This window comes from Delphinapterus leucas, chromosome 15, assembly GCF_059928025.1.
Source record: "Delphinapterus leucas isolate spDelLeu-1000000601 "Yukka" chromosome 15, BTC_Dleu_Yukka2, whole genome shotgun sequence".
NCBI lineage: Eukaryota > Metazoa > Chordata > Mammalia > Artiodactyla > Monodontidae > Delphinapterus > Delphinapterus leucas.
This window is the reverse complement of record NC_143143.1, coordinates 59,081,432-59,107,243: the sequence shown is the minus strand read 5'-3', so window position 1 is coordinate 59,107,243 and position 25,812 is coordinate 59,081,432. Positions and strand designations below refer to the sequence as shown.

Here is a 25,812-nt window from a genome sequence, read left to right as displayed (position 1 = left end):
TAATGCTTCACCTCCCCTTCCCAATTCAGAAATTAACATCAATCAAAATCCAGAATGACAAGATGCGGACCGGAAACCTTCCAGCCAACATGAAGAAGAACCGGGTTTTACAGATCATTCCATGTAAGAGCCCTCTCCCCACCCAAAGCCTTAATGCCCCATCCCCCTTTCCCTTCACCCTTTGAACTTCTTGGGTACTAGTTAATGATCAGCTTGGAGACAAGAATTATGGCATTGTCTCTTATTGTTCCCAGTTCTTCAGTGGCTTCTGGAAAGAGCATGAAGCCCAAAGGTTTTCTGCCTCCTGGGCTAGGAACAGGCATGTTGTTGCGCAGCTGGAATTATATCTTCTCAGAGCTGAGGTTGGGGGGGATAGATGGAAAGAGAGGGAGAAGACGACAGGTGATGCTGGGGAGCCACAGGCTGCTGTCCTTCTTGCAGATGAATTCAACAGAGTGATCATTCCAGTTAAGAGGGGTGAGGAGAACACAGACTACGTGAACGCATCCTTCATTGATGTAAGTGGTGGCTGTGTCCCCGGAGCTCCCAACACTCCATGGAGATTCAGCTGGGCCTTGCAGTGCTCCCCTCCCAATGCTTGGAAGGGTGGTCTTTGAGTCAGTCATCAAATACAGAACTGATACCCTTCCTGTACACTAGGTCTGTCAGGGCCCCAGTTTGGAAGGAAAAGTTCACAGCACAGACCAAAGGCTAAAAACACTAACCTCTGGTCCTTCCCATTCCTGCTGTCTCCATCCTAGCCCCAGCCCCCCCTTCCCTCATCTTCTTACAAAGAGACCAGCATGCCAGCCAGGGTTTGGTCCTTGGCCAAAGGGGAGCTCTGCCTGGGATGTGTTTGTCTCCAGGCAGCCCCTGTCCCATCCCAGTGGCCTGTCTTCTCCACTAGCCCCTCCCTGATCAAACCATTTCACTCCTACCATTGACCTGGATTGTATAGGGCTACCGGCAGAAGGACTCCTACATCGCCAGCCAGGGCCCTCTTCTCCACACAATTGAGGACTTCTGGCGAATGATCTGGGAGTGGAAATCCTGCTCTATCGTGATGCTAACAGAACTGGAGGAGAGAGGCCAGGTGAGCTCAAAAAGGTCCTGGGCTGTAGGAGACAAGAGACACATGAAAAAAAGCGGGGGTGGGGGGGTGGTGCTAAGAGGGTATTTGGACTTTTTCTTTGACTTAAACTAATCAAAGAGCCATTGCCCAGCTGCTTGGTATCTGAATAGTCAGCTTCTCTCAGGACTGGTCAGAGCCTCCATTCAGTTCCCAGACAGTTCACACCCTCTCATTTCTGTCCTGAATACGGTCTCCCCAAGCCTAGCTTTGTGCACACCCTCTGCACCCCACCTCCACGGGCAGGGCAGAACTACTGAGAGGAGGGATACAGAGCCAGACTGAGGCTCCGACATGGAGCTTGTGTGAGTGTCTCTAAGGAGAGAGTGCCTTCCAAGCCAGAGAAATTAACTAGAAGACTGGTGGGAAGATGGGTCACTTCTTTGCTGACTAAACAAAAGAAAACAATAGAATTTGAGAAATAACTTTTGTTAACATTCAATAACAAGGAAATCTTCTAAAGAAAAAAGCCCTTGAGAATTGTCAGCATACTCAGAATATAAAGGGACCTTAGAGGCCCCCTAGGCCAGCTCCCATTCAGTGTCGGAAATCTCTTAACACTATTTCTGGATCAGAACCTTGCAGCCTCTACTGAGCACTTTCAATCTCAGGGGTCACTCTTTCTCTGCCCACCTCCCACCCCACCCCTCTCAGTATTACTTGTGGCTCAGTCTGTGTTCAGATAGTGCTTATTATCTTCAGACTCTTTCTGCTGTGGTGCACAGTGCAGTAAATGGGTGCTTCATGATGCCTGGTGCGCAGCTTAACAGGGGTCAGAATCGAGAGAAGGAGCGGGAGAGGCTAGCAAGGGCCCAGGGGAAAAGGTCCTTCTAAGCCATAGTGAAGAGTTTGAATTTTGTAAAGCAGTTGAAGAACTCTTGACAATATCAGATTTGTAGTTTTTTTAAAATCCATCTGGCTATGGTGAGGACGACAGATTAGAAATGAGCAGGCAAGACAGAAGCAGAGAGGAAACTGCAGCAGTAATGCTGGTGGCCTGGACTCAGCAGGGGTGGTGAGAAGGGATCTTCCCCAAGAGATGGTGCAGAGGTGGGGTGGACTGGACTGGGGGAAGGGGGGAGAGGAAGAATTAAATACGTTTTTTACATTGGTTTTTCCAAGCCACATCTTTCCCATTCTGTACTTGGGCAGTTTGTTTATTTTAACCTTGATACAGCCTTGATATTTGCTCACCCTGATGTACCGTTATGTCAAGATTTTTTTCAGATTTAATCGTTTAACTCATTAGTTGTTCTTCTCGGATTTGTATCATGTATCTAATCAACAGACATACGTTATAGGTCTTCACCTATCATTAATAACAATACTGATGAGGTGAGAGATTTGGAGGAAGCGTACACCTGAGTGACAAAGGCCAGTTGGGGGATGAGCTACTTTGTTATCAGGAATTAGGTGCATGTCTCCTGAGCCTCTCTGATAAGCTGTGATGGAACGTACATATAGACCAGGGACCTACATGAGGTTCCCTCCACACTTCCACGCTCTGGATCTATGATGAGCAGGTCCAAAGAGCAGGCAGCAAAAGCTGGAATGGCGAGCACATTCTCAGTCCACTGCCCTGTAATAAAAAGCAGCCCAGTGAATACCTCAGACTCTGTCTAGTCAGATTGTCAGGCTTTTCCATCCTTGAAGTAGACCTAGTGAGAGTACAGGGCAGAAGGGCAGGAAGCATTTCTCACTGGTAGAGGTGGGGAGAGAGAGGACATGCACACACAAGTTTTCCTGCCTGTTGGCCAGGCCTGCAGTCAGTTGGATGAGGCCCATTCCCCTCTACCTACTAACACTGTGCCTATGCTTCTGTCTTAGGACCAGTGAAACAGAAGCTTCTGAAGTGGAACAGAACAGGTTATAGTAACATTCTTTACCAGCCTCACCAGCCTCTAAGATAAAATTTTACTTTCTGTTCCACCTCCCATTCATCTTATCAAGTGTAGCTCCCAGAGATATTAACACAGTAAGCCTAAGTGAGACAATGAAGGGTGTCTCCATTTATACATTCTGACACCACTCCCTACCCCCAATTTAAATTCCGAGAAAAAGTCTGATCCAAAAATGTAAATTCTGTATACATTAAAATTCCAAAGGAATTAAAACCTAAAATTCTTTTCTCCCTGTTTTATTGTTCTGCACAATTTAACCCGGGGGGTGCACCAAGAGGCTGGTAAGGCCTGAGCTCCTCTCATTAGCTGCAGCTTGATGCACCCATCATCATCATCAGAGTGGGCAGAGCGGCTCTAGCAGTTTCTGCATGGTGTCACCTCAACCCAAGGCCACATTCTGCTTCTCCAGAGAGACAATAAAACATGACAGACCCTTGTTAGCCCCTTGCCCACAAAGCTCTGTATCACCATCACTGTTTTCAGCCGCAGACCATAGCAAGAAACTTAGTGCTATCTAGGGGAAAGAGGGTAAACAAAGACAGCAAGAGAAAAGACTGAAAAGCTTCTCTGTTCCAGCTTCTTTAGGGATACCAATATCTAGAGTCCATAACCTGAAAATATAAATATTAGATTAAACCCCAGTTCCCAAGCATTCTTCTACTAGACTTGAACACCAACTCCTCATCTCCGATCACCCACAGATGACTCCAACACCTGGCTTGCTGCCCCTTTTTTGATTCCTGTTTCTGTTTCTATTCTTGGAAGCAAAAGTATGTATGTGGGTGATCCATCTACTCTTGGAGCTTCTCAGCCTCCTTAGCCATCCAGTTCCATGGTCAAACCACAACCTTGTCATCCCCCCATATCTGCACTGCCTTTGGAATGTCAACATTAGGCATCCCGCCCTGTTTACCATCTCCTGTCCTTTCACCTCACTACTTCTCTTTTCTTACTCCAGTAATTCTTTGTCTTCATCAGGTCCTTAGAGACATTGGCTTCTCCATTTTTCAATCTCAATCACCCCAGTAATGTCCCCACCTTCCTTCTTACTCTGTTAAGAGTTTTTGTGACTTGTCATGATTATAATCCCTCCCTTCTTAACATGCACTATTCCCTCATGGTCTCTTACTTTCATGGCAAGGTCTCTACCCTATTAAACTCAATTATATGCCTGCATCTGGTATCAAACATTACTGGGAGAAAACGCAAAATGGTGCTGAGTGGTGTCACATTGAATTCGTGACCACAAATCTAATATGGGTAATTAGTGTCACCTACCAATCCTACTTCCCTTCCTTCTCTTTCCTCAGACCTTCAACATTCCCTATTGCCTATCCCGTCACACTCACACCTTATCTTTTGATCTCGTTCTTCTCCGAGAAAGCAGACAAGAATGCTCTCATCTTCTTACCCTCAAGCAGCCAGCCTGGGGCTGGATGAATCTGTATCCATTCATCCATTCTCTTGTCTTCTCTCTGGTTGCAGTAGAAAAGTGTTCCTACATTTCTCAGTCCAACTATCCACTGTGCCCTGATCCCTTCCTCTCCTGTCTTCTCAAGAATGTTGCTGCTCTCATTATCTTCTCTCACCTTCACCTCCATCCGTAAATAGTTCCCCTCTCTCCTCTATACTCTTATCAGCCTATTGTTACTTTCCTGTCTTTAAAAAACAAAGATCTCCTAACCCCACATTTCCTTCCATGTGCCATCCCATTTCTCTGTACCCCTTCCTAGCAAAACTCCTTTAAAAGGCATTGGCTTTCTCCCCTCACATTCTCTCATCCTGTTCCTTCTAGCCTTGACTCCTTGGACTGCTTCAGTCAAGATCACCGGTGACCGCCGTCTGCCCAATGCAAAAGTTATTTCTCTTTTCTTGTCTTTCTTGTACCTTTGTAGCAGCGTGTGAAACCGTCAACACACACTCCTTCCTCCCCAAGACATTTTTTTCCCTTGACTTCCATGATGTCACCCCCTCCCCGCTCACTGGCCTGGCAACTCCTTTGTTATTTCTTTTGTGACCTCCTCCTCCTCTGCGTGACCTCGAATCATTCGAGTGTCCAACACTCAGGTCTTAACCCACTTTTGTTCTCTTTTGATACACTATTCCTTGAGGATCTCATCCAACTCTGTGGCTTTAAATACTATATGTCAGGGACTCTCACATCTATGTCTCTAGCCCAGTTACCCCCCACCTTCCCAGTTGTGGACCGGTGTATCCACATAGCTACTTGATATCTTCTCATGGATGTCTTGTTAAGAATCTCAAACTTCATATGGCCCAAATAAAATTTGGTTTCCTCCTTTCCCTCATACTGGTTCATCCCACCCTACCCATCTCAGTAAATTGTACCACCTTGCACTCAGATGCTCGTATCAGAAGTCTAGGAGTTACCTTTATTCCTCTCCTTTTCTCACTCTCCACAGCCAGTCTGTCAGTGAGTCCTGATGTATGCTGAGCATATCCACTTCTCTTCAGTGTAACTCCTGTCACCCGCATGCAAACCATCATCTCTCACCTGCATCACTGAAGTAGTCTGGCAGCCAGTCTGCCTGCTTCCATTCCCATCCCCTTTTAGCCACTTCTCTACATGGAGGCCAGTGATCCTTTTGAAAATATAAATCTAATTATATCACTCCTTGTCTTAAAATCCTCTTTGGGCTTCCTCATCTTGAGGGAAAATCTGCCCATGCATTCAAAATTTAGGGCTTCCCTGGTGGCGCGGTGGTTGAGAGTCCGCCTGCCAATGCAGGGGACACGGGTTCGTGCCCCGGTCTGGGAAGATCCCACATGCCGCGGAGCGGCTGCGCCCGTGAGCCATGGCTTGCTGAGCCTGCGCGTCCGGAGCCTGTGCTCCGCAACGGGAGAGGCCACAACAGTGAGAGGCCCGCATACCGAAAAAAAAAAAAGAAAACAACAACAAAATTTAGAAACCTTTTCCTGTTAATATCCAGTCCCAAGACTTGAATTGGGTGCTTCTTCCTCTCCTGTTTCTGTTGCTTATTTTAAGTCTCCTAGTTTCCATTTTCCCTCATCCCCATCTGCCCTCCACGTACAGAGTGGAGCATAGATTCTGAGATGAGCCACAGCCTCTACTCCCTGAGGGTTGGGTCCCACATTTGTCACAGCCTTGCATTCCCCACAGGCCTAGTCTCCAGCTCTGTGCTCTCACGTCTCCATCCTCAGCAGGATACCAAGGCATTTTTAGCCCTGGGCGACAGTGGGTACAGCCACTGCTGGCCCCTGCTCTGGATTCTGTTACAGCTCTTTTTGCCATATCCCTCCCCACAGCCATGAGAGGCACCTCGGGAGTCAAGTCCCATTTAAGCCCAACCTGATTTTTCTGTTTGTATTGTTGGGCCCACACAGAGGGCTAAATTAAATAAGCCTTCACCTGGCTGAGTAGGGTAATTTCCTGCCATCGGTCCAACATCTGCGATCATCTTATGTGGCTTCTCTTTATTTCATGTAGTTCCTTAAATCCTATCCCCATAAGTTTACCAGGCTTGCTTTCTCTCAGCACACCATACCTGCTTCCCTACAATATCTGTGTCACCTTGAAATTTACCCTACAACAGCACTGATCTAACTTCTTGGTCCTACCACAGGTAATCATTTTGGCTGGTTAGGCAGCCAGAGCAGACATGCTTTCACTGTTGACCAACTCCTTGTCCAGAGTTTGAAGCGGGGATTTTTTTTTTTTTTTTTTTGCCGTACCGCGTGGCTTGCGGGATCTCAGTTCCCGACCAGGAATCAAACCCATTCCCCCTGCAGTAGGAGTGCAGAGTCCCAGCCACTGGACCACTGGGGAATTCCCTAAAGAGGGGACTCTTTTTTTTTTTTTTAATTTATCTTTATTCTATTTACTTTTTATTTTTGGCTGTGTTGGGTCTTCTGTGCTGTGCGCTGGCTTTCTCTAGTTGTGGTGAGCGAGGGCTACTCTTCGTTGCGGTGCGCGGGCTTCTCATTGCAGTGGCTTCTCTTGTTGCGGAGCACAGGCTCTAGACGCACGGGCTTCAGTAGTTGTGGCACGCAGGCTCAGTAGTTGTGGCGCACGGGCTTAGTTGCTCTGCGGCATGTGGGATCTTCCCGGAACAAGGATTGAACCCATGTCCACTGCATTGGCAGGCAGATTCTTAACCACTGCACCACCAGGGAAGCCAAGAGGGGACTCTTAATGGTTCAACTCTGCATCCCTGGGAGTCCTCCTTGCAGTCTGCCCCTTTTCTTCTCTGTTATGCCTCTTTTCCTAAACTAAGGAGATCTAAAATGTCTGAAGGCTGTTAGGTGTGGGACCATTAATATTTCCTTTTCTTGCCATAGTGTGATTCTAGCTCCTACATGCTCTTGCTGTAAAGCTCTTTGTATCTTAGCAGTTCTAATGGTTTTAAAGCAGCCCCAGTCTTTAGTTCTGACTGATAAAACTGCATAAAGGCAGTGTTGGGAAGGAACTGTGGTAACAAAACTCACTCCACCCACCAAGCCCTGAAAACCAATGTAGTCTCTGTTTAAGATGTGCCTTAATTAGATTTTTCTAAAGCTGTTCTGGTTGAAGAGAGGGCCCAGAGCTCTGACCCTCAGGGTATCCCCAGGGCTCCTAGTGGGCACACATTGAAAAGCAGTGGTCTGTGACATTTCCTTGATCTACCACTTTAATAATCCCGTATTTTAAAACGAGCTCAGTGTCATTTATAAAGAGGGTAATGAATGATCACACATGAAAAGCAAGAAAAGTCATTAAAAGGGACTTATAATACTGATTTTATTTGGACTGAGAGACTATCAGTGATTTTTATTTTTGTATTTAATTTCCCCAAATCTTTTCTAATGAACATAGAGTACATTTATGGTTGAGTATCTTTATTTATTTATTTATTTATATTTTTGGCTGCGTCAGGTCTTCATTTCTGCGCATGGGCTTTCTCTCTAGTTGCGGCAAGCGGGGGCTACTCTTTGTTGCAGTGTGCGGGCTTCTCGTTGTGGTGGCTTCTCTTGTTGCGGAGCGTGGGCTCTAGGCACGCGGGCTTCAGTAGTTGTGGCTCACAGGCTCTAGAGCGCAGGCTCAGTAGTTGTGGCACACAGGCTTAGTTGCTCCGCCGCATGTGGGACCTTCCCAGACCAGGGCTCGAACCCGTGTCCCCTGCATTGGCAGGCAGTCTTAACCACTGCACCACCAGGGAAGTCCCATATGGTTGAGTATCTTTAAATTGCCAACAGTGAAGTATCTAAGATCTCCCCTAAAATGATCTAAAGAAAGGACAGCATAACCGTATTTTGTTTTTTTTATGTATTTATACCCTGGCTTGTTCTGCAGACATTAATAAACACATTCATTTACCAGATACTTATTGAGAACCTACCAGATGCAGGCAGTGTGCAAGGTGCTGGGAAAACAAAGATGAAAAGAGGCAGCCCCTGCCCGCAAGGAGCTGTAGAAGGAACTGAGCCAGGTGCAAGCAGAGACAACAGTAAACCATCTTGTGCTCACTAATAAGGACAAAAACACAAGAGCTAGCAACTATAAGGTGCCACTGCAGATTAAAGAGTTAAAGAGGAGGGACTTCCCTGGTGGCGCAGTGGTTAAGAATCTGCCTGACAGTGCAGGGGACGTGGGTTCAAGTCCTGGTCCGGGAAGATCCCACATGCCGTGGAGCAACTAAGCCCCTGCACCACAACTACTGAGCCTGTTCTCTACAGCCAGTGAGCCACAACTACTGAACCCTGCGTGCCACAACTACTGAAGCCTTCGCACCTAGAGCCCATGCTCCACAACAAGAGAAACCCACGCACTGCAACAAAGACCCAACGCAGCCAAAAATAAAATTAATTAATTAAAACAAACAGAAAAAAAGAAGTTACACTTTTTAAAAAAAAAAAAAAGTGTTAAAGAGGAAAGGAATGAAAGCATACTGTGGACTGGGCTTTGGTGAAGCACCATGGCTGGGTGAGAATGTAATTGGGTTCAGTTTTTCTGGATTAGCAGTCTGATATACATAAGTAACTACAAATGTGGGAACACCTCAAAGGAGCAGAGAAAAAGGAATTGGAACAAAGACACTGATTCCTCCTCTCCCTCCACCCTGCCATTGAGTGTTAGAAGCAGCTATGAGCTGATGGTCAGAGTTCTTCACAGACCCTGTCACTGTTGCAAATTAGACTATAAATAATAGCAAAAGGTTAAGTGATTAGTGGACTTAAGTTGTTAAATATGGATGTCCTGCTGAGGATCAGAAGTTAAACTGGAGTGACGTTAAGTAGTAGAAGGACCCTCTGAGTTTTTGATACCTTGGGGAAGAAGTGTGTCGGTGTAAGAAGTGGCTGTGTTGAGAGGAGCAGTCTGCTCACAGGGCAGCCCTGCTTTTACCACACATGGTATTCTGAGCCCCTCACCTCTCCCATTTGTCCCCCAGGAGAAGTGTGCCCAGTACTGGCCCTCTGATGGACTGGTGTCCTATGGAGACATCACAGTGGAGCTGAAGAAGGAGGAGGAATGTGAGAGCTATACCGTCAGAGACCTCCTGGTCACCAACACCAGGGTAAGATGCCTGGTGGGTGGCCTTCTCCCACAGGGAAAGCAGGGTTGCACCTACCTCTCTGATCCTCCTTCCTCCAAAGGAGAACAAGAGCCGGCAGATCCGGCAGTTCCACTTCCATGGCTGGCCTGAAGTGGGCATCCCCAGTGATGGAAAGGGCATGATCAGCATTATTGCAGCCGTGCAGAAGCAGCAGCAGCAGTCAGGGAACCACCCCATCACCGTGCACTGCAGGTATGCCCACCCCAACCCTCAGGGGGAAGAGAGAGAAAGGCACGGGAGGCAGGCAGAGGGGTGTGATGGGAGCCTGTATCAGACAGTGAGGAAAGCCAGACAAGAGTGGGATGTTGGCAAGCACGTGGCAATCAAGTTTAATGACCAGGACAGGCCCAGATGATAAGAACTTCATACTTTAAGTGCTAGGGAACAGCAGTCCCTAATGTTAAGATATTGGGCAGGGGAGGTGATGCAGAAGGGGAACAGCAGGGGAGACTGACAGTGGAGAAGACCAGTTGGGCAACATGGGAATGAGGGCTGTTTCCCTAAGAAACACAGGAAAAGAGAAAAGGGCAACTATTTTGAAAACAGTTAGAAGAAAAATGAACAAGACTATAAACATAGCTGTGAAAAAGAGGAGTCTCCTAGGTTCGAGGCTGGGTAATGGCTGGTATCACTGACAGAAGGAAGATAGCAAGGGGACCCATGGGGCAGGGGGTGGATTTTGTTTGGGGCACATTGTATGAAATTGCATTTTAGAAAAAATTTTACCTTGAGTTTGTATTGCTTTTATAATTGAGGGAGGGAATCTCTTTTAAAAGGGAAGGAAGAATATATTTAAAATTCCTACAAATTGGTTTTGAAGATAGAAAAATGAGCAAAGGAACTTCTAGAAATGTATCTAGTAAATGTTTTTCAAATGGCCAAAATGAAATATGTAATTACAAGAATCGAAGTACCGTTTATAATAGTAAAAGATGGTAGGGACTTCCTTGGCAGTCCAGTGGTTAAGACTCTGGGTTTCCACTGCAGGGGGCATGGGTTCAATCCCTGGTTGGGGAACTAAGATCTGGCATGCCATGCGGTGCGGCCAAAAAAAATTGAAAAAAAGATGGTAAATAATCTAAGCATGTATTAAGAGGGGACTGGTTCAGTAAGCTCTGATATATCTCATACTACAGAGCTTCAGATAATTAATTAGAAATCTGTTTATGTACTGGTATTCAGTAATCCTCAAGATTTATTGCTTAGTGAGAAAAGCAGTGGGAGACAGGGAAAGAATATGTTCATGTGGGTATATGCATAAATTATCTCTAGAAGGACACACAAGGACCTGATGACATTGGTTGTTTCCCAGGAAGAAACTAAAAGGATGAAGAAGTAGAGTAGGAAGGAGACTTTCCACTGTTTATGACCTTTTTGAAATTTGAACTATGCTAATTTATTACCCGTACAAAAATAACTCATTTGAAAAAATGTTTTTAAGAAGAAAAAGTGGCAAAGCCCACCATCTAATGCAAGTGTACAGTAAACATGAAAAGATGCTAATCCTTATTAGCAATATGAGAAACGGGGATGAAAACAGTAAAACATGGCTTTTTGTCCATTGGATTGGCAAATTAAAAGGATTCCTTGAACTACAAAAATAAACACTTCCTTGCCCACACTTTTAAATCTCCCATGCTGCTCTCTCCCTTAGTCACCCTCTCTTGGCAAACCCCAGATTCTCTAGCTACCCTGCACCATGCAGCTGAATATGGCTAAAGGAAAGCACCATGTTACAAGCCTCATTTTACGTTTCTGATGACTTCATGGTTGGCGATTAGTGCTGCCCTGCAGTCCTTCTGCATCTCCCACTGTTCTAGACCAGGGCTAGGCAAACTAGGGCCCAGTGCCAGAGCTGGCCTGCCACATGGTTTTGTGGGGCCTGCAAGGTAAGACTTGTGTTTACATTAAAAAAAAATTTTTTTTATTCAAAAGAAGAATATTTCATAACGTGAAAATTACATGAAATTTACATTTGTGTTCATATATAAGGTTTTATTGGAACACGGCTATGCTTATATATTATCTGTGGCTGCTGTCCTGCTCCAGCAGCAGTATTGAGACCATGCGTGGTACTCTTACTACCTCACACTGCTGCTCAGCACACAAGAAGCACAACTGTGCAGTTGTAACTTGAGTTTGTCTCTCTTCCCAGCAAAACCTAAGATACTTACTATTTGGCCCTTTATAGAAAAGCCTGCCAGCCTTTGTCCTGGATGATCATTTCATCCTCCTCTCAAACCTCCAGTACCTCTCCCATCCTCATATTTAAGAAATGACCATGTTTTCTATTTGCCTAGGAAAAAAGAAGCAATCAGAGAATTTCCACTTGCTCTTAACCATCACAGCTCCCCATCTACCTGCATTATTGCTGTGGACCCTGCATCCCTCCTGTTCAGTGGATGAGTTGTCTGAACTCTCTCTGAAGTCAGCTACATTAGTCCTCTATTGCTGTGTAATAATATTACCACACACTTAGCATCTCAAAACAACACACATTTATCTTGCAGTCTTTGTGGTTAGGAATCTGAGCACATCTTAGCTGAGTCCTGTGCTTCAGGGTCTCAAAAGGCTGCAGTCAAGGTGTTGACCAGATGGGCTGTGGTCCCATCTGAGGCTTGCCTGGGGAAGGATCCACTTCTGAGCTCAGTTGGTTGTTGGTAGCATTCAGTTCCTTGTGGAATTTTGTATTTTGAAGTTTCTTGCCACGTGGTGGACCTTCCCAGCATGGGTGCTTGCTTCTTCCAAACCAACAAAGGAGAGAGTATTTCCTTACAAGACAGACATCATGATCCACGTAACATAATCACATACATGTAATTGTATACGCTTCATCACCCTTGCTACATTCTGTTGGTTAGAAGTACATCACAAGTCCTGCCCACACTCAAGGGGAGGGGAATCACACAAGTATGTGAACACCAGGAGGCAGGGATCTTGGGAGTCAAGCTAAAGTCTGCCACACCCACCCTCCACTTGGATACCAATTCCATCCTCTTTTGTCTCTTCAGGGACCTGACTTCACTATCCTACATCATCAGGTTTTCTCCTGGATACCTACTGTCTTCATAAAAATGTGCTATAATTTCTCCCATTTTAATATTTTTTAAAAACTTTTGCCTCCAGTTCCCCTCCAGCTATCCTCTATTTCTCTGTTTTCCTTAATTGTAAAATTTCTCAAAATATTTGTTCATACTAACTCTCCAGTTCCTCTCCTCCCAGCCTCTCTTGAGCCCATTTCAGTTAACCCCCCACATACTCCCTTGCAACTGCCCTGTGAGGGCCGCCTGTGACCTTCACATTGCTGAGTCCAGTGATCACTTCCTAATCTCATTATCCTTGACTTTCATCAGCATTAGACACAGTTGGTCATTTGGTTCTCTGTGGAATGCTTTTAGCATAGCTTCTCTCCAGGGTTTTTGTCCTCATTGGCTGTTCCTTCTCTGTCTCCTTTGCTAATTCCTCCCCATCTGTGGTCAAGGGCCAAGTCCTTGGACCTCTGTCAACTGACAGTCACTCTCCTAGGTGAACTCATCCAACCTCCTGGCTTTAATACCAACTCCCAAATCTTTATCACCAGTTCACCCTGTCCCCTAAACTCCAGATTTATATATCCAGTTACCTACTCAACATTTCCACTTGGGCCTCTTCAGTTTTAAAGGGTTATTTCAGAACTCCCTATCTTTCTTTCCAAGCCTGCTGTTTCACAGCCTTCCCCACATCAAGAAGTGGTATTTCACTTAGATAAGAAGCCTGGAACAATTATTTTTCTCACACATGTACATTTGTTCTACCTGCAAAATAATTTCAGAATCAAGTGTTTATCACTCCCCCCACCATGGCCCTCTGTCCAAGCCACCATGCCCTCTCCTCAGTAACTATACTGGCCTCACTGGTTTCCCTGCTCCCACCCTTCCTCCTGTAGTTTGTTCTCAACACAGCAGCGTGAGAGCTCCTTCTAAAACTTCAGTTAGACCACATCACTCCTTTACTCAGAATCCAGACACTGGCTCACGAGGTACAGCATGTCTGAGGGCTTCTTGCTCAGGCCAGGCAGGGAGTGCACCGGGGGTCTGGTCTTCTCCCTGAGGGCCCTGACCTTACCCCGCCCACTTCCCTCCCTCCCTCAGATGCAGCTACAGTGGCTTCAGCACCTAGACACACTCCTGTGTCATTCCTGAGATGCTCATTTCCAAGGGCCTTGTCCTCACCTTCTCAGGGTCTCTGCTCACATTCCCTGACCACCCTGTTCACAATAGCACTTCCCACACTGACTAGAACTGCTGTTCTCTTTTTCCTGCTACTGCATATCTTATTGTCTGGGGGTACTGCTACCCACCTCAGCCCCTACCACACAGCAGGCACTCAGTAAGGGTCTGGTGATAACACATTGAACAGGTGGACAGTGTCAAGGTGAGAGTCTGGATTCCTGGGATTTAGGAAGAAAATGAGCAGCATGGAAAAGCATCAGCAACCATATACCAGTGCAGAGGGGCAGGAAAGAGGGGGCCAGAACTCTTGACATGAATGAGCAGCAGGCCAGGGCCCCGCAGGCCTGTTTTTGTTTTTTGTGTGTTTTGTTTGTTTGTTTTTTGGCTGCACCACACAGCATGTGGGATCTTAGTTCTGAGACCAGGGATTGAACCCGTGCCCTTGGCATTGGTAGTGCGGGGTCCTAACCACTGGACCGCCAGGGGATTCCCCCCCACCCCACCCCAACCCCAGCTTGTTTGTAGGTGGACAGCGAAGCCTCAGTGCTGGGGGTGGGGGTGAGGTTCTTCACCACTGCCCAATGAGTGAGCCCCTCAGCAAGCAGAATGGGTCATACAAGAAGGGCAGCAGGGGTGCACCCGCCTCCCCAGAGCTGTGTGAGCTCCTGTGCCCACCCCCAGCAGTTCCACTGGATGACTGACCTTCCCAGGAGCACCAACCTTGGCCTTTATCTGCTCATTGTCATTGTCACTCGCCTTCTTGGCACAGGGAGTCATTGCAGGTGTGATAAGTGTATCTGCTTTGTTACAGTGCGGGGGCAGGACGGACAGGGACCTTCTGTGCCCTAAGCACAGTCCTGGAACGGGTGAAAGCAGAGGGGATTTTGGATGTCTTCCAGACCGTCAAGAGCCTGCGGCTGCAGAGGCCACACATGGTCCAGACACTGGTATGCTGCCCTGCGTATTTATCCATGCCACCACACCATCTGCAGCTCCTCTGCCAAAGCCAGCTCAGGGGGGAGGCTCTTTTGAGGGGCCCATCTGATAGTCAGAAGACTGTGTAACCACAGACTCATCCTTCCTCAAGGTGCCTCAGACAAACAGAATGAGCTTTGGGAGGCAGGAGAGCAGTGGGGGCATAGCCTAGCCCCACACCAGTAAGAGATGCAAGTGGCCTCTGTGAAGGCCACAAGAGGGTGCCCAGGTGCCCCATGGGGCTCTTCACTTCTCTATGGGTCCAAGGTGGGGAAGACTCAGAAGTACCTCCTCTCCTCTCCTCAGGCTCCCTTTCAACAGGTCTCCTGACAGTCTAGATGACCAGTAACCACTGAGTATGTGAACAGACTTGAGCTCATGTCTGACCTCTGCAGGCCTAGGAGTGCCATCTGCATGTCTAGTCACTTCTATCTGTAGAAGATAGCTGCACTCAGCCCAGAGGGGAATGCTGTCAGAACTCTGGCAGGCAGCTCAGGGCTCAGGTGGAAATCCAAAAACATTCATTTCCTGTGAATTTTCCATTTTTTAAAAAATGGGTTTGTCAGGAGCTGCAGGTACATTTTTCTCTTCTGTAACTACCCTGGCCTTTTCCCCCACCTTTCACTCTGCAGGAACAGTATGAGTTCTGCTACAAGGTGGTGCAAGAATATATTGATGCATTCTCAGATTACGCCAACTTCAAGTGAGAAGCGATGAGGCCCCGTGGACAGGAGAATTGCCTTTAATATTTTGTAATATTCTGTTTTGTTAATATACCCAAAATTGTGTATATATCTTACAACTGTTTTAGAAATTGGTACATAGGCTTCTATTACCTATTAGGTGGAGATTTTATATGTAAATGTGTTAGCACTGATAGTCCTTTTTCCAATGTTTTATTGGGGAATTAAATAGTGTGATGTTTGGATTGATATCATGAAATCCTCTGCCTGGAAATTGGGCTCTATTGTTCTTTGGTTTATACATCTTTTCCTAAAGAAGAAACACAAAACTCATTCCAGGTAGCTAGGCATTAACTAAGAAAAAAAGCACAAAGTTATCAGAGCTCTTGAGGAAATTGGTTGTCCCAGTGCCCCCAGTTCAGACCGCTCTCCCCTCCCTGCTCTGTAAATAATCTCTCCCCTTTCCACCCTTGCCCACCTTCTCATACCGCCTACATCCCACCATGGTGAGTAGAGGGACCAGAGTGTTATCTCTGGCACCACACTAGGGATTATCAGGTAATAAAAGCTTTGACTCCCTGAGGAAATGTCTCTCCCTTTGTCTGGGGTGGGGCAGTCATACCAGGGCTGGGGTTCTCCTGGGCCACTCCCGTCCCTGCCGTTACTGTTCTGTCTTAGCTGGCTGCAGAGAGGGCACAGTCTCCCTAGCTCCTTTCCAACAAACACAGCCCCTCTAGCCCTTAGGTAGTTATCAGGACTCTTCTTTCACTCCCAGCATATCTTTGGTGCAGTGGTCCTAGCCAGCCTTGCTCCCTGGGGAAGATGGCCAGGGTCCTCACTGCTTCCCTAAGTACAGAGGCATGGAGGAGAGAGGGGTGGCTTGGCTTTCGGGTTTGAGTCAGTTTGACCTCTCCAGTCCTTGGTGCTTTGCTGCAGAACTATCTGGATCATGTCGCTCTGTCCAGAGCAAGTGTTTATATCTACATTTATTGTGTTAAACCGCTTCCGTTTCCTTTCATATCTGTCCTCATTTCAAGGACTTTTATGTGGAAGTGCCTCAGATCCAGAGGCCAGGATGGTGGGAGTCTTAGATCCCAACTCGAATTTGAGCCTAACATGTTAGACAAAGTGTCTTAAATAAGGTGGATGTTCATTTATTTTTCATGTTAACAGTCTGCCCAGTCCAGAGACCCAGTATCCTCCATCTCATGGTCCCAGTGTCCCTTAGGATGTTGTTCTCATCCTCATGGTTGAAGTCGCTGTCTTTTCCCATGGAGAAGCAAAAAGAGCATGGGCAAACAAATTCATTTTTAAAGACATGAAGCAAAAGTTGCACTTTTCACTTCCACTCATACCCCATTAGCTAAAACCTAGTCATAAGACCACACTGAGCTACAAAGGGTGCTGGGAAATGTGGTCTTTAGTTGAGGGCACAGCTGGGAGGGTGTGTCTGTTCATGGCCTCCTTTCTTCATGATCAGCCCAACACAGGAACAGGAGAGGAAACCGGTTGCCATGACTGTCAGTTCAGGGCTGAGAGAACCTTGCAGCCCTCAGGGCCTTTCTTAAGGATCAGGGGCCAGGGGCACCTCGGGGCTGTCAGGAGTGAGAGGTGGCACCCCCGTCTGGCCCATGGAGGAATGCACAGAGATCACCACTGCCGTGCTTGCTGGAGGAGGTAGGACTTGAACTGGACCTGCAGGATATTGGAAGTTTAGATGAGCGAAAGGAGGAAAGATCAGCGGAGCAGCATTACAGAGGGCCTCAGATTCCAGGCAAGCAAAGACACAGTGGCTCCAAGATAGAAGCCAAGTTCTGCACCACATATTCAGGGTGTATGCACGAAGCCCAGGTGCCACGACAGACCACCTTGTGGAAGGTTGCAAGGGGTGAAGTCGTGTAAGTCAGTAGGTGTACTGTGGTCCTTCTGTAGGAACCAAGGAACTGTAAGGGGCGATAAACTCAAAAAGTCAGTAGGTTTAAAAGAAGCATGGATAAATCAAGCAAAGACAGAATCTAAAGAATTTCGGGTGAGGGCTGCCATGCTTGGGAAGGAAACCCTGTCTCTTTGCAAGCTACCTATTGGCGCCTCTGTGTAACCATGTCCAGGCAGATGGAGGAGGGCAAGCCTTGGGTCAGCAAGCCGTGCAACGAACATATCCCCTGGTTGCTAAACAGACATCTTCAAGCAGGAATTAGCCCAGCTCTTTGCTCCCTTCTCTCCCTCAGCTTATAGGTATGGCTCATCACTCCCTCTTCACCTCTTTCTTTTCCTGTATTATTCAGAGCTCACATGGTGTCAGGAGACATAGGCTCAAAGGGAAGTGTATTGACGCTCACGTGGCACAATTGTGTGGGAAGGGCAGAGGAGATTGCTGCATCTAGTGCCCACTCGCCAGTCAGCTGTGACTGTGCCCACTGCACACCCAAACTTCTGGGGCCTGCCACACTTGCAGAGACCTCACTTCATCAAATGGTCTCTGTCCTGGGTTTTCCTTCATCCTCTACCCCCACCTGCCCAATATGCTCATCTTTCATTTAAAAGAAGAAAAAAAAAGCACTTCCCCCATGCCTAAGTTCTTCCATTCCCACATATTCCTTCCTTACCCTTTCATCCTCAGTGCTGAGCCCGAGGGATCCACTGTCTCCCTGTCCACTGGCACCCCCTTGGTGTAATGACTGCCTTCTGACTTTTATCCTCCCTCTGTAGCTTTTCCTCCACAGCCCCCTTCCTCAGAGGTCAGGCATTCCTGCAGTCTGTGTGGTGTGGACCCTCAGCCCTTCTCCAGCCCTGAGCTCCTGGTCCACACACCCCACTTCCTACTGTGACTACACAGAGTGGCCCAGAGGCACCAGTCTCAGGCTCTGCACACCCAGCAGTTTGCCCAGTCTCCAAAGCCCACTGCCCTTTCGTGCAGCCTCCAGCATTCTCTGCCCCCACCCACCCCGTCCCAGCCCTACTCCCACTGAGCACCAAACCCACAGGCCTGCCGCCCCGCCACAGATCCCCCTGTAGTTCCTGTGTTAGCTCTTCTCCATTTTGTCTCTTACCCTAGAGCACCCACTGCAGCCCTATTGCCGAGACTAGCTAACTCTCCATCCCTCACCCAGATCACCTGCTCGGGGGTGTGCCCCTCTGTGCTCCTACAGCACCTGAGCATTCAACTCAAAACCTCTGCTTTCCCAACTGATTACAGCAGCCCCCAGACTGGAATAATGGGGCCTCAGGGCTGAGTGTGAGCTAGAGCTCAGTGGCGAACAAATGGCTTTCTGTGTCCTGCTGACCCCGAGCGCCGCGCCCTGCTGCCCTCCAGTAAAGGTGTGGATGAATTCTAGAGTTTATAATCTGGAAGGGGAAAGCAAATATTCCTAAAAGGCGAACTATGTGGTCAGAAAGAAAGGGAAGCTTTCCCCTGGGAAGCTTGTTCTTGTTTGGAATTTTCAGGAAAAACCACAATCAAATTACAGAAAAAATAAAGGCACCCCATTCCTTTTTTAAAATAAACACCAGGGCCTTTGAATAAAACATTCTGTAAACCCAAACCAGAACTAAGCTAGTTTACTGAACTCAAAGAATTGTTTTCACTAAACCACAAAGCAAATGTTTTCCTAAAATTTACTTGGTTAACCAGTACATAAAGGGACAAAACCTGTTTCCCCAAACAGTTTAACTGATCATACAGTCCAAATATTCATTTCAGGTAAGTCAGTTTGGAAATTCACCTATGCCCTTCTGCCTGGGCAGCTGAAGTCGAGGTGCCCATGATGTCATCTCCCCCATCTCTGCCACAGAATTTGACACACCTGCTCTCCCAGTGACCAGACACTGCGATGCCCAGCCTGACCCTGCCCTTGCACTTGCTGTTCAAATTGCTGTCCAAAAGCGGAGATTGGCTAACCCTATAAATTGGCCACTGCCCCCCAGAGGCTGGTGGCTGGCAGCAGAAAGCTGAGCTGATGCAGACTAAGGCGGGAGCCTTTTCTGGCATTCCAGGGGCTGTGCCCAAATCCATGAATGGTCCTGGGCCAAGTACAGGATGAGGAGAGGTTGGAACCTTGAGGGACAAAATTATTCCTACCACCTTTGGATAGGCCCACAAAGGCTGCACTGCCCCCTTAACTGGGCCCCCTGTCAGGGACCTGCTTGGAGGAGAGAGAGGCCACCTGTGGGGTAGCTATGCCCCACCCAAACCTACTTCCACATGGAGTGACCCAGTCCTGGTGCCCAGGTGTGTGGTTAAGGACATCCCACCCAACCCATTTTACAAGTGGGCAAACAAGCCCTCAGGAAGAGTGGTCATAGCTCTCCCCAGGCTTCTTAACAGGCTGCTGGACTCCTCACTCTTAGGCCCCCACTTTTCTACCAGGGAAAGCCCTGAGCTGGGTGGGACTCAGGGAGACCCCAGGCATTGCCTCTCTTAGGGCCATAATTTGCTGTGTCAGAGAGGGCTGTGAGGGCTTTCTAGACCTAAGGGCAGGAGCTTGAGAATGCAGCTAGGGAAGTGGCTAGATGAGACTTCAGGGGTATAGGCCAGGCTGAAGCAGGAGTCCTGTGACTTCAGATCCCTGGGAAGGTGGAAGGAGGAGGCATCTGTCTGGTGACCCCAGCGCCAGCAGCTGAACATACACTGGGAAGGGAAGAGAGTTGGTGGCGAGCTGCCACCCGTCCCCTCTTTGAGACGTCATTGGAGTCTGTGGGCCCAGAGCAGTGGGTGGAACTACCTGAGCAATAAATCTTGGGTCTGGCTGCCTGGGTTCCACTGCTGCCTGGAGGAGCCACTTCATCCACAGCTCTCCCTCAGTGAGTGAAAAGGCTGCCCTCCCCAGGGCTGGGGCTCCGGGATGGAGCTCTATTCTGGGTCACTGCTCCTCTTCCCCCTCCCAAGTCCCTCTACCCCTGACCCATGCCCAGAAAAGCCCCCTTTCCCTCATCTCTCCCCAACAACACTATTCCTGTGCCTGCTGCCCCTAGCGTGGGAGGGACAAGGGGTAGAAACCCTTGCCCCTGTAACCACCACACATTCCCAACTGCCATGGAAGAGAGATAGCAACCCACAGGGAAAAGGAGCTGAGGGCCTGCCAATAACGTCCCCCAGCACTGGGTGCCCCAGATTCCCCCACACTGCTGCCTGTCTCTTGAACAACTCCCCTGTTCCCCTCTCCAACCTTCTCTCACTTGTGGGATCCCTGGGGCAAGAAAGGGTAGTCCTGCCCTACTGGGGAAGGCCCTCAACTGGCAAAGCGGGGAGCCTCTGTGCCCCAGGGGTTCTGAGAGGTGGCTAGTTGCCAGGAGCCCTCAGGGTCCAGACCCCCGTAGTCCTGGTATAAGGAGCAATAGCAGAAGAGAGAAGAACATTAGGAGACACTGAAGCTGCCCCTGAAACGCCAGTTGTCCAAGGGGACCCCGGAGGAAGAGGAAGGGGGTATGGATGGGAGCACTCCCTGAGTGCTGTCCACTGTCCATGGAAGCAGCCCTGCCATGGCCAGCTTTGGGCTAGGCCTCCTGGTGCTAATGCTGACCACCCACCCTGAGCCCTCGAAGGCTCAGCACTGCTCCCACAGCTGGCACCCTGAAGGAAAGCAAGCCTCCAGCTCACTCCATGACCCCCAACATACTCCTGGGCCCTCAGGTGAGTTGAAGGGTCTCCCCAGCCTAAGTGAGAAGAAGGTGCTGGCTGGGGCTCTTTCATCTACCTCAAGCCTTTGGGTGGAGGTGGGGAGGGCAGGCTGCAGCCTCAGTTCCCTTCTAAGGAAGGGTTCTGGGCACTGCAGCTCACAGCCCAGGCCAAATTGTCCCCAACCTCCCAAGCGATGTTCTGGCTCCCCCTGAGGACAGTGTGCCCTGGGAGAGTAGGACCATGGCCTGGTGGCTTCTCCACAGGAAGCAGCACCTGGTGCAGACACTGCTGGTAAGTAAGCTAAGAACTGGCTGGGGGTGAGGGGGAATGATACACCACTGAGTTATTTATTTTTGGCTGCCTTGGGTCTTTTTTGCTGTGTGCGGGATTTCTCTAGTTGCGGCGAGGGGGGGGGCTACTCTTCGTTGCTGTGCGCAGGCTTCTCATTGTGGTGGCTTCTCGTTGCGGAGCACGGGCTCTAGGCACACGGGCTTCAGTAGTTGTGGCACATGGGCTCAGTAGTTGTGGCTCACGGGCTCTAGAGCGCAGGCTCAGTAGTTGTGGCTCGCGGGCTTAGCTGCTTCTCAGCATGTGGGATCTTCCCAGACCAGGGCTCGAACCCGTGTCCCCTGCACTGGCAAGCAGATTCTTAACCACTGCACCACCAGGAAAGCCCCAATCCTAGACAATTTATGATGAAATACTATGTTAGATTAAAGTAAAAGATTAGAAGTCACTAGTGGAGTAGAAGGAGGTACTACAAACCTCCATAAATAGGACAGTGGCGGCTATGAAGTCCCCTAGGCTTCTAGACAGCCAAGGGAAGCCAGTGTGGCTCAAGGTGGGCAGGCCCACAGCCAGTGGAAAGAGGTGAGGGTTGCGACCTCACACTCTACAGTACGGCCCCGATAACCAGGTGGTCATTGATACGTGCACTGGGAATGACTCAGTGATTGCAGAGCTCCCCAAGGCCAATAGCGGAAGACAGGTGTAGGGAGATGGTTTATTATTTTGCAAATTGTAGTTTAAAGTGCACCACGGGAGCACGATAACTAAAGGAGAAAGCGTAAATTCCTATAAGGCAAGACCTTATCGCCTAATTTCAGTCGGTGTGAGCTCGGGTTTTTAGATATCAGGTGGGCAACGCCCGTTAAGCCCAATGAGCTAGAGAACCCACAGGCTGGGTCTTCTAGGAGGCTAGGGGGCGTCCGCAGGACGTAGGAGCCACAATACCGGCCGTCGGCCAATCCTGCGCAGCGAGGCCAAGCCGGGAGGCGAGGGAAGAGGAGGGGAGGAGAGGAGGGGGCGGGTAAGGCCGCAGCTCTGCGGTCAGGTGACCAGAGCGTCCGGGGGAATGATCGCGCCCTCCTCCCGCAGACCAGACCCCGAGCGCCGCGCCCCGCTGCCCTCCAGTAAAGGTGTGAGGTCCCTGAAGTTGTTGCATCCTTTGTCCCCTCTCTCTCCATTGAGACCCTTCCCCGGGTGGGGGCTGGAGGGATGCAGGTCGGAACCCGGTCCCCCAGGAGGGACACAGCCAGGTTCCGGGGGACGGGGCGGACGCAAATGTCAGCGGGCAACAGAGGTGGGGGCGGAGCCCGCGGACTACGCGTCCCGTGGTGCCCCGCGGCCACTTCCGGGCCCCAGTGATGCCCTGCGGCGCGCCGGACGCTAGGTGGTCTGGCCATGTTTCGCGCGCTGAGCGCCCTGGGCGCGCGGCCCATGGGCCTGCCCCCAGCCCCGTTTCTGCTCCCCGTGCGCTGCCGCAAGACGCGCCACGACCCGCCGGCCAAGTCCAAGGTTGGGCGCGTGGCGACCCCACCCGCTGTGGATCCTGCGGAATTCTTCGTGCTGACGGAGCGTTACCGGCAGTACCGCCAGACGGTGCGCGCCCTCAGGTGTGTGTGACGGAGGGGGAAGCGGTGCCGTCCGGCGTGTGTGTTAGGGCGGGCGGGCGAAGAGAGTGCCAACCTTGGGCGCGTCTCCGTCCAGGCTGGAGTTCGTGTCCGAGGTGCGCAAGAAGGTGCACGAGGCCCGGACCGGGGTCTTGGCAGAGCGCAAGGCACTGGAGGACGCCGCTGAGCACCGCGAGCTGATGGCCTGGAACCAGGCGGAGAACCAGCGGCTGCGCGAGCTGCGGTGAGTGGGGCGGGAGGCGGGGCGGGGACGCCTTGCCGGCCCGGAGACACCCAGCCACGCTCAACCTCGGCCTCTCACTCCTCCCAGGATGGCCAGGCTGCGGCAGGAGGCGCGGGAGCAGGAGCGGCGGCAGGCGGAGGAGGAGGCCCGGCAGGCCCGCGAGGCGCAGGCTTGGGTGCAGCTCAAGGAGCGTGAAGTGCTGCAGCTGCAGGTGGGCCGTGTCTCCAGAGGATGGGGCTGCAGGCCGCGAACTCCGCCGGTGCCGCGAGTCCTGCGCGCAGCCAGGTGGGGGAGGTGGGGCCACGGCTACATGCAGAGTTGGAAGAGAGTAGCCTTGAGTCTTGACGCGGGGTTAGCAGGTGAGGATTTGGAAGAGGAGGCGTGCAGGGAGAGTGCCTGTCAGGCGCGAAGACCCGGAGGTGAGAGTTGACAATGCAGTAGTGTTCACGTGGCTAGCCACTTGGCTAGCCACTGCCTGTGAGACTGGCCCCCACGTTCCCCAAGGAGTTTATATTTTGCCGTGAGGGTGGGAAAGTCACCGAAGGGTTTAAACATTTTGGCCTGGGATGCCAGGTGTGAGACTTAAAAGCAGGGAGACCAGTTAGAAGTGATCCAGCGAGAACGGATGAGGCTTGAGTTAAAGTAATAGAGGGAGGACAGTTTGAGAGAGATTGAGAGATCTAGGCAATATTGAGAGACTGATTCCACCCAGTGAATTGTCACAGTTGGTGTGTCTGGGTTTTGGCCGAAATGTCCAGGGGATGATTGTCTAAGAGAACTGAATGTGGCAAAGCTGCCTGATATTCTTCCACTGGAAGGTCAGTGGGGTGCTCAGAGAAGACCTGGGCTGCAGACATCTTTCCCACAGGAGAGCTGGAGCCCCTCCCTCAGTGGGCTAAAGGCTAGCAGGCATGTTCTGAGGGCTTCCATTCAGTTGGCCTTCTCTCTTCCAATAGGAGGAGGCAAAAAACTTCATTACCCGAGAGAACCTGGAGGCGCGGGTGGAAGAAGCGTTGGACTCCCCCAAGAGCTACAATTGGGCCATCACCAGAGATGGGCTGGTGGTCAGGCCACAGCACAAGGGCTCCTGAGGGCCCAGTAAGGACAGTGTCCACCCAGGGACCGTGGGGGTAGGGGGGTTGGGCCTGATCTGGAATAAAGCAGTTGTTTCTTATGAAGGAGGAGGCTCTACCTATTCCAATGCAGCCTTCACTTTTGGGCCTCAGCACCCACCACTTGGTCAGAAACTCCACACACAGTGCCCTGTTCTGCACCCATGTACAACTCTTAGCAAAGCACCAGACCTTAGAAGTTTCCATCTCACAGAGGAGCATAGTCCCCTCGGCAGCCAGGTCATCTCCTGAGTATCCTCAAGGTCCAGTGGTTGGCATATTGCAGTCCTTGGGCCAAATCTGGCCTATTGCTTCTTTTTGTAAATAAAGTGTATTGGAACACAGCCACAGTTATTCATTGACTGCTCTCATACTACAATGGCAGAGATGAGCAGGTGCAACAGAGACCTTATGACTTGCAAAGTCTAAAATATTGTTATATGCCTTTTTAAATTGAAATATAGTTGATTTACAATGTTTTGTTTCAGGTGTACGGAAGAGTGATTGAGTTATACATCTATTCTTTTTTAGATTCCGTTATAAGTTATTACAAGATAATATAGTTCCCTGTGCTGTACACTAGGTCCTTGCTGGTTATCTGTTTTATATATAGTAATGTGTATATTTTAATCCTAAACTCCTAATTTAGCTGCCCCACCCCAATTATATGACTTTTTTGGGGGGGCACACCATGTGGCATGCAGAGCTTCCCCTACCAGGGATCAGACCTGTGCCTCCTGCAGTGGAAGAGCAGAGTCTTAACCACTGGACCACCAGGGAAGTCCTATATGACTTTTTACAGAAAAAGTTTGTTGACCCCTGATCTAGGGCTTTCAGGCTCCAGCAAGGAGCAGGTATCACCCAGTAACTGAGCCACAAAGTAGCCATTGGCCAAAGATATGCTTCTGCTTGACCCTGAGTTTTGCTGGCCAGGGTCTGGTGTGCCCAAGACACAGAAGGCAAGAAGACCCCATTTCTTCTGGCGGCCCTCTCCACCCTTGGCCTCAATGACCCACATTTACCCTGGCAGTGCAGCTTCCTTAGACCACACACCAGACTGGTGCTGGCAGAGGCTTGATTGACCTTTATAAGGTCAGTGTGGCTTGTCAAGCACTTGGAGCAAATCAGAAATACTTGTGATTAAAGTTCACAAGCTTAGGGACTTGCCTGGTGGTCCAGTGGGTAAGACTCCGTGCTCCCAATGGAGGGGGCCCGGGTTCAGTCACTGGTTGGGAATCTGTATCCTGCATGCATGCCGCAGCTACGAGTCCACATGCCACAACTAAAAGATCCCGCAGGCCTCAACTAAGACCCGGCGCAGCCTAAATAAATAAATATTAAAATAAAGTTCACGAGGTTGAATAAGTGAGCATACAAATCCACAGCCCCTGCTCAGGTGCAGGCCCTCCAAGAGCATCCAGGGTGAGAAAGAGACATGTTTCTCTGAGCCAGAGCTTATGTCCCTTTGCCACCATT

At 49.6% G+C, this 25,812-nt stretch overlaps 2 protein-coding genes and 1 pseudogene across 8 annotated transcripts in view; all 3 read left to right on the top strand.

The window, feature by feature from the left end:
* PTPRA (protein tyrosine phosphatase receptor type A) overlaps positions 1-15,722 on the top strand; it is a 184,744-nt gene extending 169,022 nt beyond the window's left edge. For all 7 annotated transcript variants that reach the window (XM_089896635.1, XM_022592852.3, XM_022592851.3 and 4 more), the window contains 7 exons: positions 30-123; positions 442-518; positions 959-1,093; positions 9,438-9,563; positions 9,643-9,794; positions 14,625-14,760; positions 15,421-15,722. In XM_089896635.1, the coding sequence (XP_089752761.1) occupies positions 30-123; positions 442-518; positions 959-1,093; positions 9,438-9,563; positions 9,643-9,794; positions 14,625-14,760; positions 15,421-15,495 (795 nt within the window). In that variant the 3' untranslated portion in view covers positions 15,496-15,722. The remainder of the gene's footprint in view (positions 1-29; positions 124-441; positions 519-958; positions 1,094-9,437; positions 9,564-9,642; positions 9,795-14,624; positions 14,761-15,420) is intronic.
* A 5,048-nt stretch (positions 15,723-20,770) lies between these two features.
* On the top strand, positions 20,771-22,384 carry GNRH2P (gonadotropin releasing hormone 2 pseudogene; annotated as a pseudogene).
* A 326-nt stretch (positions 22,385-22,710) lies between these two features.
* Positions 22,711-24,829, top strand: MRPS26 (mitochondrial ribosomal protein S26). The gene is made up of 4 exons (XM_022592856.3): positions 22,711-22,983; positions 23,078-23,224; positions 23,312-23,435; positions 24,181-24,829. The coding sequence occupies exons 1-4, from the start codon at positions 22,772-22,774 to the stop codon at positions 24,313-24,315; spliced, it is 618 nt and encodes a 205-aa protein (XP_022448564.1). The 5' UTR covers positions 22,711-22,771; the 3' UTR covers positions 24,316-24,829.
* The last annotated feature ends 983 nt before the right edge of the window (positions 24,830-25,812 follow it).

Bases quoted from the DNA above. Each gene is read 5' to 3' on its own strand.
- MRPS26 (XM_022592856.3), top strand. From the start codon at position 22,772: ATGTTTCGCGCGCTGAGCGCCCTGGGCGCGCGGCCCATGGGCCTGCCC. The intron at 23,225-23,311 runs GTGAGTGGGGCG...CACTCCTCCCAG, and splicing joins CAGCGGCTGCGCGAGCTGCG to GATGGCCAGGCTGCGGCAGG. The intron at 23,436-24,180 runs GTGGGCCGTGTC...CTCTTCCAATAG, and splicing joins GTGAAGTGCTGCAGCTGCAG to GAGGAGGCAAAAAACTTCAT.